The sequence below is a fragment of the Hylobates moloch genome, unplaced genomic scaffold, assembly GCF_009828535.3.
Source record: "Hylobates moloch isolate HMO894 unplaced genomic scaffold, HMol_V3 SCAFFOLD_1, whole genome shotgun sequence".
In the NCBI taxonomy this organism is placed as follows: Eukaryota; Metazoa; Chordata; class Mammalia; order Primates; family Hylobatidae; genus Hylobates; species Hylobates moloch.
Window position 1 is genome coordinate 149,432,607 of NW_026652276.1, and position 15,186 is coordinate 149,447,792.

The window sequence follows — 15,186 nt, forward strand, 5'->3', positions numbered from 1 at the left end:
TAGAAAAAGAGGAGTGGGGTGCTTGAAAACTCTTTGCAAAGGTATAGAATGTAAAATCTAAGCTAAAAATTCATACATGAGTAGAATTTACGCTTGTGAAAAATGCTATTATATTCCCTGGTGGAAGGAACAGCGTTAAGACTGCAGAGAGATCTGAAAGTGGATCAAGGAGCATGATAATATTAGGCTGGGGAGTGTGACAAATGAGAGAGGCTGTGTGCCCACGCAGATCACAAAATGGCCTTGTAACTTTTAAGCCATTTTCAGGAGTTTGTGTTGTCCTAGAGAAAATGGGGTGCCTATGTAGGGCTTAAACAGGGCACAATACGATCATATGTATTTCAGGGAAGATCTGGCTGCCCCAGAGTGTCCTCCTGACCATTGAACTAGGCTTCCACAGGCAGGGAGTCCTGCGTTTTGGCGGCAGGGAAAGAGAATAGTGTCCAAATAGAATGGTATTTCCACTTTGGGTAATACAGGTCTTCAGGCTGATTTGATATTTGGGGATACAAAAGAGGATCCGAGGCTGACAGCTTGGCTGTATGATTCCCTGATTTAGCAGTTGCATAATGAGAAGAGAAGCGGGACAGGAGAGAACTAGTGGGTTCGTTTTCAGATGTGTTGCATTAGAGTTATCAGGCCTGCTTCTTAGGATTCCGTGTACTGCATAAAATATACTCCATAAATATTTTGATTTTTTATTGTACAGTCCAAGCTTGTAAAATTCTACCAAACCCACCTTACTACTGGAAATGATCAAAGTGAGAATCCCCCTCCTACCTAGTTAATCCAATAAGCTTCTGTGCGAAAACATACATTTGCCTGCCCTTAAAAGAGCAGTCGGTTGGCTTTCCTGCGTGCTCAATGCATTTCCGAGGCTCTAAGCTCCCGCCCTCGAAGCGCGAAAATACGGTTTCCCCTGCTGGTCAGGGCTGCGTAATGCAGCGTAAGGAGGTGAAATTCCTAGGGGCGTGGTAGTTGGTGGATGACGTAAACGAGCGTCGGGAACTGGCGATTGTGCTTGCGTCAACGGCGCGCGCCGTGGGAACCTTGACAAGCAGCATGGCTGCGGGTTGCTCAGAGGCGCCGCGGCCAGCGGCGGCTTCTGATGGGTCTCTGGTAGGGCAGGCTGGCGTCCTACCTTGCCTAGAGTTGCCGACTTATGCCGCTGCTTGTGCTCTGGTGAACAGTCGCTACTCATGCCTGGTGGCCGGGCCGCACCAGAGGCACATCGCGCTGTCGCCCCGCTACCTTAACAGGAAACGCACTGGCATTCGAGAACAGCTTGATGCGGAGCTCCTTCGCTATTCTGAGAGGTACCGATCTCTTTGCCTGTTCCTTCTTTTGTGCACGGGAAGTAGCAGCAGGTGGATGTGCTGACGACGCAGCAGAAAGGGGCAAATGGCAAAGGTCGCATTGCCCCCCGGAGCTTAGCCCCGTGGAATCCTAGAGTCGCGATCCGTCCCTCAAGGCCAGTACCGCTCTGGTAAAGATCTATACAGGGTCCCTTTCATAGATAGAGAAGAAAACTTAAAGATGAAGTTCAGGTGTGGGCGGAGAGAGTGGAGATTCTCGCTCCAGAACCCTGGTGTAGGGGTAGGAACAGACCAGGGATCTGGAGACCTAGTAGGCCTAGTTCTGTTTGGCATTCAGCCTTTCACCGATGATGTTTTCTCATTTGACAATAAAAATTCGGTTTGCAGTGCTTGAGTAGATTCTCATTCCATAGAAGATAGCACATGAAGCATTAGTACAACCGTTCTACTTGTAAAACATGAAACACGTTTTTTGTTGTTGGATTTCGCTCTGGTAATTTCCCCATTTTCTCTTCTCTTGGACCCGATCTGGGGATTATGAACATGCCGTTAATTTAGCGGGATTTTGTTGTTTTTAAGACGATTTATTCAGTCGAACTAGTGAGCCTGTTGCTTTTGGGAGAGAAAAAACCAAAACGTATGCATTTATATTACGGTATTCAAAAGTGACTTGAAAACTTAGAATTACAGAGGTGGGGGGGCGGGGGACGCGGGCATGTGCTTTAGTATTCCTCTGGACTATACTTTGGTTCAAAAGCGGGGTTCTAAAACTAGAGTGAATGGATTCCCTAGGGATTCATGATTGCCCTTCAGGAATTCCTATGTGAAGTTCCTTGGGCACTGCATCGGAAGCTTTTATCACTTTCTTAAGGGATCCTGGACCTCCACGCATGTCTAGAATATACAGATTCTTCCAAGCACCAATATACCGAACACTTGAGATACAAAAACAAAAAATAAAATCCCTATTTCAAGGAGCTTTAAGCTGTAGTAGAGATACAAATACAAGCCAATAAATAGTAAAGTGTTAAAATTTGACAGAAATCTAATAAGATAAGGAGTGTAGAATTTGGATCTTGGGACCTTTGAGAACAACTTGATTGAAGAGGGTACTGTAACATGGTAACATTCCAGGCAAAGAGAGTGGCATAAACAGATACTGGATGTGAACTGGTATGCTTTGCCCGGAGAACTGTATCTATTATATAAGTAGAATAAGGTTTATGTCAGGGGAAAGGCATTGGATGCCATTGGAGAGGAGGGCAGGGGGTCAAAGATGACTCAGAGAGGATGGCCATTTTGCTTTTCCCTTCCTGCCATTGCCAGTTTTTGTTATTTTGGGGGTAAGGTGGGGTTGTTGTTTTTCCTTTTGTGTTTTTGTTTTCTTAGGCAGGGTTAGTGCTCCATCCTCTCAGTCCCTTTAACTCTGACACTTGGCACACTTTTGAGAAAGTAGTACTTATCTGCAGTCCCTGGAATATCAGATTGCAGTTTAAGAAACAACACTTACTTAATGGTTAGCTACCAAATAGGATGAGAAAGTGGACAAGGAGAGGAATTAAGATAATGTTATAATTGTCCAAGAGAAAATGATTAGAGAGGATGGATTTGAGAGATTAAAGGATATACAAAGGAGTCATAACATCTGGAAACACAAGCAACTATCTTGTTTTCTGTAACCAGTACTGCCTGCACTTGACAGGCTAGTGGGGGAAATCACGCAGAGTGGCTCTGAACAGATCTGGGCACCACTCCTTCCATATTACTTGGGTATGCTGTTTATTCAGGTGCAAATCAGGCACCACACTTTGAACTATGCATTACTAATAAGGGACAAAACATTGAACATATAGTATTAAAGAACTAAAGTGAGGCTACCACCTTGCCCTGATACCTATTTAGGATGGTATCTGAAAAACAAAAGTGAAGGAAGAAAAGGTATATAGTGTTGGGTGCCTGTGTTCACATATCTGATGACTTTTAACAAAATCCCCCTTGAATTTATATATTGCTAAATTCCTGAAAATTTTAATATATATTAAAACTGTGCAAAGATGACTTTGTGTTGATGTGTTTTAAGAGTTAAATTAGGTGCCTAGCTATTTGTAAATAGATTTGCCCTTTTATTCAAAAGTCAGAGCGAAGGATATTTCCTCATTGTATCAGACTGTCCTGTACATGACAGACTGTTTTCTTCCCTGACTTCTGCAAAGTTTATGATAACCATGATTAGTATCACAAATTTCCAAATGTCCCTCCTCCCACCAGGGGACCACAGCCCTCCTTCCACTTGAGAATCACTCTCTGATACTTGAGAGACAAGGCTTTGATTAGGGGAAATAAAGTCTTGATATTTGTTTTTCTGTTTAGTATGGCAGTTAATTTTTCTTCCTATTCTCTGTTTTCTGTGTCCCTAACATTGTCTTAGTGATAGGATGATTCCAGCTTAGGAATGCCACATGCAGAAATTAAAACCTCAGAAGATTGCTTTCCCGAGTAAGTCTCTCAGTTAGGATTTTCCTAATTTGGTAGTTTTTAAAGTCTATTTTCTGTGGCTTCTGGCTGTTTTACTAAACAACATCTATTAGGGATAAATTCTTTCCCTTATTTTATGTGAATTGTTCGAAGTTTGAGTTCAACAAAAAATATTCTTTGCTATCAAAGGCCTTAGAGTCATGTGTGAAATTCAAACATGTATACAGATAGGTTCAATACAATTAGATTAAGAACAGTGAGAAAGTTGGCCTATAGGAGTAGAGGAATGATTTCAGCTTTGCCTAGGGGAGTCAGGGAAGTTTTCTCCAACAAGTAGTGGGTGTGGTAATGAAGCCACCAGGTTTTGTTTGTTTTGTTGTTTTTTGTTCCTTTGTTTGAGATGGAGTCTCCCTCTGTTGCTCAGGCTGGAGTGCAATGGTGAGATCTCAGCTCACCACACCCTCTGCCTCCCACCACTAGGTCTTTCTCCTTAATAGTTATAATTCCTTAAAAACTAAGAAATAACAGTTTGAAAAATAGTTGTCCCTTAATCCTGACTGTTAACATTTGTAGACTAAAGTGTCAGAGTCAGTTCCTAAATAATGTAGTTGTATTAACATTTGCATTTACTAGCAACAGTTGAAGTTTGGGATTTTCTCTATTAAGTCATTGACTTTAAAATTCAGGGGCTTCAGCTTTAACTGTAATGCTTCCCTTGCTATACGCTGTCAAGTACTGAAATTCAGTAATGGTGAATAATACCAGAATTGCCTCTTATTCAGTCATGTCCACAGAGATACACATTTTCTTTGCTAAGTCCCTTCTTTCTATCATAGTATAACTTGAAGAATTCAAATAGTCATGCTAGGATAGAAAGAATGGGACTTGGCCAGGGAAGAAGAGTTGATTTACTGCTCATGCATTAATTGGGCATTTTGTTTCTGTGTATCTTGAGTCATCATTTTAACTTAGCCAACACATCAGAATCCATTGGTGAAATAGGACTACTAAAGTTGTTACAGACTAATCATATACTATTGTTTTTGACATGGATGGTGTATTTAGGAGATGTGTAAGTTTTGGATAGAATATCTAATCAGTATGAAAATGGCCTGGTTTGAAAGAGTGCAGTGGTGCACACCTATAATCTCAGCACTTTGGGAGGCTGAGGCAGAAGGATCAATTGAGACCAGGAGGTCGTGGCTGCAGTGAGCCCTGTTCATGTCACTGCACCCTATCCTGGGTGACAGAGCAAGACCCTGTCTCCAAAAAAATAAATAAATAAAAGAGGATAAAAGATATCATTTTCAACTTTTTCTTTTTACAGCCTTTTAGGTGTCCCTATTGCATATGATAACATCAAAGTTGTGGGAGAGCTTGGAGATATTTATGATGATCAAGGACACATTCATCTTAACATTGAAGCCGATTTTGTTATTTTCTGCCCTGAACCGGGGCAAAAGCTTATGGTATGTGTATCACTTTTTTCTAGCTCCCTTTGTGTAATTCCATAATTATGTAACTTGGAATATTTTCAGAGATAATATATACCTTGGGACTCAAATAAATTGCTACTGTGAGTAAATAAATATTATTTTTAAGGAAAAATTAATTTGTATCATTCAAACGTAGGTAAGTTTTTGAATATCCTCCTAAAATACATACATGCACAGAATATATGTCCCATCCACTTTATTTTCATAGTAGCAGGAGGATTTTAAGGGAAAAAAAATCAATTATCATTATTATTTCAGAAGTTCTCAATTCTACACAAATACTATTTCTTTATAAAGGATTCAAAGAATATAGCAGTATATAAAACAGGAATTCAAATGAGCCAGGCAGTAATGAAAATACATCAATAACAGAGGACAGGGCAGCCAGTCTGTGCCTTGGAAATGGAAGCTCTGTGGGAAAGGTCTTCCGGTTTTTCATAAGCTGGAAATGCAGATATTGATACGAAATCTACTGAAATAGATCCTTTTTTACTCTTTACTTTCTCCTCTCTTCCTCCAGCAGTTCTCTGTGTGTATACACATGTTCGTATGTATACTTGTATGTGTGTGTATATGTTCTTTTCCTTAGCTGATAAATATTTTAATAGATCAGAACTGTTAACCCTTGATATTGTTCATAAAAAATAAGATCAATTTAACCATGACAAAACCCACAAGGCACTTCCAATTTTTCATTTTTCAATATCAAATTAATACAAATAGTATCCTTTGCCTGTTAAAGTGGAATCTTATAACTGGACTACTAAAGTTGGCAGTAGATTTGTATTTGGAAATTAACAAACTTAACTTTCGTCTACTTTGTGTAAATTATTATTTTAAATATAAACATGTAGGCCAGGCACAGTGGTTCACACCTACAATCACAGCATTTTGGGAAGCTGAGGCAGGAGGATCACTTGAGGCCAGGAGTTCAAGACCAACCTGAGCAACATAGTGAGACCTCATCTCTACACAAAATAAAAAATTAGTCAGGCATGGTGGCATGCATCTGTAGTCCCAGTTACTCAGGAGGCTGGGGTAGGAGGATCACTTGAGCCCAGGGGTTCAAGGCTGCAGTGAGCTATGATTGTGCCAATGTATTCCAGCCTAGGCAACAGTGAGACCCTGTCTCTGAAAATACACACACACATACACACACACACACATACACGGAAATAACATATATACATGTACATGGAAATAAAGATTGTACAAAAAGTATGAAATGAAAAATGTCCCTTTTATTCTACCTACAAGATCCAGTCCTCAAATATTTTTGACCACCCACTTTTTCTTCAATTATTATTATTAATATTTGGTGAGATAAAATTTACCTATAATAAAATGCATAGATCATATCGTTCAGTTCAGTGAATTTTGTCAGGTCTGTATACCATTCCATCTCCTTAGAAAGGACCTTCATGCCCTTTCCTGGCCCAGTTCCCTCTCTTTAGTGCAGATATAATTACTCTTCTGATTTTGTTTATCATAAGTTAGTTTTGCTGATTCTATAATTCCATATTAATGGAATTATTCATTATACATTCTTAAAATCTGCCTTCTTTTGATCAGCATGTTTTTGAGTTTCATCCATGCTGTTGTGTGTATTGGTAGTTTGTTCCTTTTTATTGCTCATGGTATTCAGTTATATGACTATATCCCAATATAATTATCTGTCTTCATTGATGGATTGATTCCAGGCTGGGGCTTTTATGAATAAAGCTATTGAAAACATATATTTTCAGACGTATGAATGAAAACATATTTTCAGACATATGAATGAAAACATACATTTTCATTTCTCTTAATAACTAGAAGTAGAAGAGCTAGTTCACAGGGTATTTATATAAAACCATTGTCAGACCGATTTCCCATTCAACACTTCCATTTACTCTGTATCGTTATTAACATTTGCTGTTGTCCTTTAATTGTACTGATGGGCATATAGTAGTATCTCATTATGGTTTTAATTTGCATTTCCATTTCCCTCCTAAGCAGTTTTTCATATATTTCAGTAAGAAGGGCCTGTTCAAGTATTTTGCCCAATTTTAATTGGGTTTTTGTATTTTTATTATTGACTTGTAGCAGTTCTTTTTAGTCTTAAAACGAATTCTTTTCAGATAAGTATTTTGAATATTTTCTTCCAGTCTGTGACTTGTCTGTTAACTTGCAATGGTATTATTTGATGAACAGGTACTTTTAATTTTGATGAGGTCCAATTTATCATTTTATATTTTTATGACTATTGCTTTCTGGACCCTATCAAAGAAATTTGTCTACCTAAAAGTTGTGCAGATACTGTTCTGTCGACTTCTACAAGCTTTTAGTTTTAGCTTTTCCATTTAGGTCTGTGATCATTCTCAAATAATTTTTGTGTGTAGTGTGAGGTAGGCCTTGAGATCCACTCTCTCCTTCATGTAGCTTTCCCGTTGTTCTGGATTCATATATTAAAAAGCCTTTTCTTTCATTGATTTTCTAAAATTGATATATTTTTAACAGCAGTTTTAGGTTTACAGAAAAATTGGAGAGTATAGAGTTCCCATATAACCACCCCCTTTCCCCTATTATCAACATTAACTTGCATTAGTATTGTGCATTTGTTACAATTTTTGTGCCAATATTGATACATTATTATCAAGTAAAGTCTGTAGTTTACATTAGAGTTCAGTCTTTGTGTTGTACATTCTATGAGTTTCCACAAATGTGTCATGGCATTTATTGAGGTTATTGCTCCTCAGAAGAGGGCATTAGCTGTGGGGGTCTGCCTGCAGACCTTGACCTAAAAGATGGATGAATGAAATGTACAGTGACACACAGATATTCTGTTTTGCCAGTACTGCTGAGTGTCCGACTGCCTACACACCAAGAGAGGTTTGTCACTGCCTCTGGCCCTGAGCAGTTCACACTCCAGGTGTTTATTTAGTATACAATTAACAACAGAAGCTCTGAGTCCACACACTTGTGGATAATTAACATGGTTAAGAGAGTAGCTCTATGAATGATTAAAGCTCAGGTACCAAGGTTTAAAGTAAATATCATTGGGGGCAATATCCCTGGTCGACCTCCCCCCACCCCGCCCAGAGGGCCATCTGACTTAAAGGTTAGTTAATGGAGGTGTAGGGTAAACAGACTTAACTGGGGAAGCCTCTATTGTCCCTAGTATTTACCTTATAACTTAATGCTGTAAGGTAAGAACCGGCTGTCTTCGGCCTGTTCAGCTATTACAAGCTATGTAACCTTTTGGCCTTCCAAAAAGGTTTGTGACTATTCCCTATAACTTTCCCTAATATTTCCCTTTAATATTTCTGCCACTATCCTGAGTGAATCCCAACAACTTATTTTCCATTACAGTATGATACAGAATAGTTTTCCTCTCCTAAAAACCCCTTGTGCTCCACCTATTCATTTCTCCCTTCTTCCCTCCATTCCCTGTAATCCCTGGCAACCACTGATCTTTTTACTGTTTCCATAGTTTTGCCTTTTTAAAGAAGAAGAATAGAGTATGTATCCTTTTCAAATTGACTTCTTTCACTTAGCAATATGCATTTAAGGTTTCGCTATGTCTTTTTATGGTGAGAACTTATTTATCTTTATTACTGAATAATCTTTTATTTTATAGATGTACCAGTTTGTTTATCTAGACCATCTGGAAACTACCAGTGGGAACACTAGACTTCTGATCATACCAGATAGGGAAGTTTTATTCTGTCACATGTGTAAAGGGTTGCTGATGTTAAACAGCATTGTATACACGTCAGTATTATTTGCAGTTTTATAATTCAGAAAATGTGAATTTTTAATATTTCTGAGTCTCATTTATATGCTTTGTATATATTGACCCTGAGAAGAAAAATAAGTTTTATGCAAAGTCTCATCTTAAAATCATATAGCACATACTTTTGTTTTAGTTTTAAAGCTTCTAATAATACTTTTGTGATTTAGCCAAAAGATAGTCATGGTCAATATTTACATATAAAGGGTAAGCTGTCTTCTAATGGAATGCTTGCATCATGCTAAATTAAATAATTAAAGAATGCATTTTTAAGCTTTGAAATTTGGTCTATTTACAGAAACGTAACATGGATCCCAGTTATAAAACGCATATGAGGTCTTTTTAGAGGTTAAATGGGGTTTGCTTGGTTTCACTATAGCTAAAGAGTAATAATCTCCTCCCTAAGGAATCCTGCAGTGGGGAGTTTAGGTGGTTTTTTTCTTGGACAGGGTGGCGCGGGCAGGTTAGTTTATCCAGTCAGAAACTTAATGTGCCCAGTTAGACAGTTAATGTGCAATTACTTATATAATAAAGTTTGAGCTTTCTCAAAACCCAATGGTATTTTAAAGTGATGTTTTGGCATGACATGTGGTAAGTTTTAATTGAAGTAAACTTTTTCCATATTAAATTAGACCATTAATTTGATATTTGCTCTTTGAAGATTATTTGAAGCTTGTAAAGTTTGGTTCACCTTTTAAATTCATGGATGTGTTCTTTATGTTATGCTCTTTATTCCTTCTTCTTCCCAGGGTGTAGTTAATAAAGTGTCTTCTAGCCACATTGGCTGTTTAGTACATGGGTGTTTCAATGCCTCCATTCCTAAACCTGAGCAGTTGTCAGCTGAGCAGTGGCAAACCATGGAGATAAACATGGGTGATGAACTAGAATTTGAAGTATTTCGTTTAGACTCAGATGCTGCTGGAGTATTCTGCATTCGGGGAAAACTAAATATCACAAGGTTAGTTTATCATTACATAATTATCATTAGGTACTTAATTTCTATTTAATTCTGAATTTTAAAGAGAATTTTAATTTTAAAGAGAATAAGCCTCTCTAAAAATACCTGTTTATAGGAATATTCATGCTTTCAAACCGTAAAGTCAATATAAACAATACTCTTAAGTAATCTGTAACAGTGCATCAAATAAATATTCTGAAACACAGACTAGCTAATTGGTCTGTATTTTAATATTTAATAGCTCAATTTTGCTGACTATTTTCTATTTTGTTAACTTTTTTTTTAAAGTTGCCCTCTAAACTTGAAACTACTGAAAGCACAATTACCTTCCTAACTATTGGCCTGCTTTGTTTTTACACACAAAAAATTGTGTGGATTATTGTCATCTGTGCCAGATATTTTAATTTCTGTATTATTCTGTATTGAAATTATTATAAGAATTAACTCTGATCTTGAGCTTGATTCCATGGGAGCCAAGTTTAAAGGAAGAAGGAGAGAGACAACTCTTAGAATGCTGCTATTGCTAATAATTTTTTCTATATTTTGCCTTAAAGTTACAAGAGTATGGGGTTGAAGTTCTGGAACAGCCGTTCAATTTCTGTAATGACAAAAATACAGTTTATATACATAATACAGCAGCCTCACTATTGAGCATTGAAATGTGACTAAGTCTGACTGAGGAACTGAATTTCTAAAGTTATGTTTTTGGTATTGATTAGGTACATGTGCCCAGTGCTACTGTATAAGACTGAAGTTCTGGAGAGAGAGCTACTTCATTGATCCTTGTTTTATTTTAGTGGTATAAAATAATTCACAATGTTAAAGTAACACTATCTTAGTATCAGCTAAGTAGAACAATGGACTATTATTTGAAACAAGATTAAAATAGTAGGCTGGAAACTCCATTACTTTGATAAATACCAGATCGTATTTTCTATTAGATGTCAGTGGTTTGGTTAATAAGCCTAGGTATTGTGGTGTTTAATGTTCAGTGACCAAATTTTTCTGAAACAACCCAAAACTTGGAAGACGTGTTTTGACAAGATTTTTATGTCATTTTTATGTGTGGAAACAGTCTGGGAGAAGTTCTTCATAAAGAAAGAATTTCACATTTTAATGTTAAATTTAACATTTTTCAATTTAACATTCAGCAGCCCATACATATTTTAGTGGGTTGAGGGATAACAGGATAGAATATTTGGAATTTATGCCATGGTTATGTGTCTTGTACTGGTGTCATTATTTAGAAAATCTTAGCCTGTTGGGATATCTTGATCTCAATTTGTTCTTTGTTTTTTGCTTATTGCTCTGTTAATTTTTTTAACTGTTAATTTATAGTTTACAATTCAAGCGCTCTGAAGTTTCTGAAGAAGTTACAGAAAATGGCACTGAGGAAGCTGCTAAAAAACCTAGTAAGAAGAAAAAGAAGAAAGACTCAGAGACATACGAAGTGGACAGTGGTACCACAAAGCTAGCAGATGATGCAGATGACACTCCAATGGAAGAGTCAGCCCTGCAGAATACTAATAATGTGAATGGCATCTGGGAGGAGGAGCCAAAGAAAAAGAAGAAGAAGAAAAAGCACCAGGAAGTTCAGGACCAGGACCCTGTTTTCCAAGGCAGTGACTCCAGTGGTTACCAAAGTGACCATAAAAAGAAAAAAAAGAAAAGAAAACACAGTGAAGAGGCTGAATTTACCCCACCTTTGAAATGCTCACCAAAAAGAAAAAAGAAAAGTAATTTTCTTTAGTGTATTTTAAATATGATTCAGTTTTTAAAAGATCGATCTACATACAATTGATGAATAAATGTTTTCAGTGATATGAAATGGTTAAGTATACCAGTAGTTTAACAAAACAGAAAATACTTAACTAGGAGTAGGAGGCTAAAAATGATAAAACTGACTGTAAATTAATCTGGGGAAAACCAGTATTGTTAAAGTACCATTTTATACAAAATAAAAAGCTGCTCTGTCAGTTCTCACTGTCAGCTCTCATATTCTTCCAGGTTTTGCACTCTACCTAAAATTATTTCTACAATGTCAAGACTAGCCAAAGGACTTTGTAATACAATATTATATTACTAAAGAATGAGTTAAGTTTGAGATTTTGATGATTTGATTTTGTGTGTGTTTAATAGGCTTCACCTTATTACATGCTATTTTATTTTGCTTTTTTAAAAACTCAGGACATTAACTAATTTTAGGTTTTCCTTTATCATGGCTTCTACAGTATTTCTGTTGTTTAACATAAAATGGTTTGCCAAAGAAGTTTCTGAAGTCTTCACAGCTCTTAAAAGCCAGGCTAGTACTGACTGTGTGGTGGTAAATGCTATTCATTATTCTTTTCTTCCAGGTGCATGTGTGTCCTTGTCTTCTTAAGTCTGAGTGGTTGATGGAAAGGACTGTTTTCTTGTACTTGTTCATTTGTGCCTCAGCCATTCTAATTTTGTTGTGTGTTGGAGGACGGTCTAATGAAGACAGGATAAATGTGATTCTGACTAGTGGGAAATTTTAGATTACTTTTTAATGATTGGAATGGGCTATAAGATATTGTGCTGAAGAGAAAACAGTTGTTCTGTTCACTGCTTTCATTGAGAAAATGTGGAATGTCTCTTGACTAATTGACAAAGTGTAATGAAATGACAAGCTGGTTGAAGCTTATAATCAATGCATGGCCATATTTATTCATTTTTCACACACTTGACCATCTACTTTGTATAACACATTCTGCTAAGGCCCAGGGATATAATGGCAAACAAGATAGATGTAGTTTCTTCCCTTGTGGCATGTCATAAGAGAAACAGATGTGCATATACACACAATAACTAAGAAAATTAATAATTGTGTTAAGTGGTATGAAAAAAAGGGGGAGGATTGTTCACTCACTGTTACCTGTGTTAGTATCTGCAAATGGTTGAATGGTTGAACTCCCATGTCAGCATTTTTGTTGCCATTTATTTAGTACCAGACATAGTGCTGGTCTCACAGCTTAATATTTGGTAATGAATAAATTCTGCTAGTGGTATATGTTGATCTGAACGTATAATGATGGGATATAGAATTGGCAGAGTGGCAGATGTTCACAATTGTCTACAAGTAGATGTGCTAGACAATGGAAGGATGCAGGCCAACCTCTTTGATTACAATTGAGATTCATGTGAGTATTGAGCCCTGGAAATGTAGCTTGTCCAAATTGAGATGTGCTGTCAGTATAAAATACATACCAGATTTTGAAGATGTACCAAAAGATGTAAACTATCTCAATTTTTATATTGGTGAAATCAATATGTTTTGGTATAGTGGGCTAAATAAAACAATTTTAGCCTCTCAGTTTATTTTTCTACAAAAAGATTAAAAATTATACATGAAGCTAATGTTAACTTTCTTTTGGTCAGTGCTATTTTAAACGAAGTATGAGTTGAAAAAAATTTGAAATAAATCATATTACCAGGACTTAATATAGTGGCATACCCAGGAAATGCTTAATAAGTATTCCCTTCACATTTTAAAATTTGAGTATACAATCATGTTTGACAATATAGAAATTTAATTTTTAGTGAAACAATTCTAAACCCCTTTTCCATAGACACCAAGAAAGATGTCACATTTATGCTATTCTTGGAAAAATACATTGTGGCTTAGCAAATAAGCAGGTTCCCACATTACTTTTGTTTTGCTTCAAGTAATACTTCTGCCAGTTGTGTTTTATGAATTAAACAGGGAGTGGCATGCTGAACTTGAAACTAGATTTGTTCCTGCTTTTTACACAATGTGAGTAGTTTTGAAACGTCAGATCTGGCCATTTGTCTTTCCTAGAGTAGAATAACTAACTTTGTTCATTGTTTTTTTGTTTGTCTTTCTGACACAGACTGATGATGGTGTCCACCATGTATTCTTCAAAACATTTGTCACATGCTACACTAACCTAGTCTATCTTTTCTATCTTGGAATTTGCTCATACAAACCCTCTAGCCTAGACTAGATCCCTTACCCTCTCTCCAGTTCCTATCATTCACCCATTTCACTGTGCAAGACGCCTCACTAGTCACCAGTGATACAGAAATGACGTAAGCAGTTTCTGCTCTTAAGGGCTTACCGTTTTGTCTATAAGATACACAAGTATAAATGATAAGTACAAATAACAATGAATGTTTAATGCTTTATGTTTAGTGTTTAAGATGGTTGTTGGATGAGCAGCATTTTGACCCTTGGAGAAGAAAAACTAGCTGTGGCATTCCAGGTGGAGAACCTGACAGAGGACTAAGAAGTTATCTAATGTAAAAGACCTAAGGCGCCACCTTCGCATAAACTTCTTCCAGACGAGGCTAAATGTGCATGCTTCATAACCATAATTCTTATTTTTCTTTAATAAGTATTTTTCTACTTGTAACACTGTGCATTATTTCAAACTGTTTACCTGTTTGTAAAGCTTGTCTCTGAATCAAATTTGTCTTCACCAAATAAGTTTCCTGAGGGCTGGAATTATGCCTTAACTGTATCTATAGTATTTAACAGTGAATCCTTTGTATAATGAAAGCATCAACAGATAATTAATTTTAAATTGATAAATAAAAAGCACAGTTTCAAATGGTATCACTTTGCCTCTGATGTGATATTATTATTTTCACTTGTTTCAATAAATGCATTCCTTTTTTTTTTTTTTTTTTTTTGCCTATATGTAATGTGGTTTTTAAGCACTTTTATCACTTTAGTGTGTCCGGGATAGAATACTTACAAATGACAGAAATTTGATCTCTTTTGTTTTATACATTCAACACTTGGGTCATCTTTGCCCTTTTTTCCCAAAAAGTAGATATTTTATGTTACAAAATCAATATATATTCGTTTAAAAATTCAAATAGTAAAAGTATGTACATCTTCCCACTCTACCATTGATCTCCCTCCCTATTCCTCCCCACACCACACACACCCACTTCGCAATTCTGCTTCCAAAAATAACCACTATTGTCAATTCCATGTGTAGTTTTAGAGATTTTTTAAGTAGTGAATCCTTTAAAATGTTTTAAGATATATATGGAATCAAACTACCTGCACTTTTTGGGTCTACCCTATTTTATAGTAAATATCTTCCCATATGAATATGTAGAGGTCTTCCTATTTTTAATGTTTGCAGAATTTCAGTATATAATTTATTTCATTTCCTAAGG

The 15,186-nt window shown here is 36.6% G+C and overlaps 1 protein-coding gene across 2 annotated transcripts; it reads left to right on the top strand.

Annotated features, from left to right (window-relative positions):
* The first annotated feature begins 1,041 nt into the window (after nt 1-1,041).
* POLR1F (RNA polymerase I subunit F) lies at nt 1,042-14,609 on the top strand. 2 transcript variants are annotated; one of them, XM_058446580.1, is made up of 5 exons: nt 1,045-1,316; nt 5,119-5,260; nt 9,809-10,017; nt 11,356-11,753; nt 14,189-14,609. In XM_058446580.1, exons 1-5 carry the CDS (start codon nt 1,063-1,065, stop codon nt 14,209-14,211), a joined length of 1,026 nt encoding a protein of 341 aa, XP_058302563.1. In that variant the 5' UTR covers nt 1,045-1,062; the 3' UTR covers nt 14,212-14,609. The 2 variants fall into 2 exon arrangements, with proteins under 2 accessions (XP_032615645.1, XP_058302563.1); XM_032759754.2 differs by having other exon boundaries at nt 1,042-1,316; nt 11,356-14,609.
* The last annotated feature ends 577 nt before the right edge of the window (nt 14,610-15,186 follow it).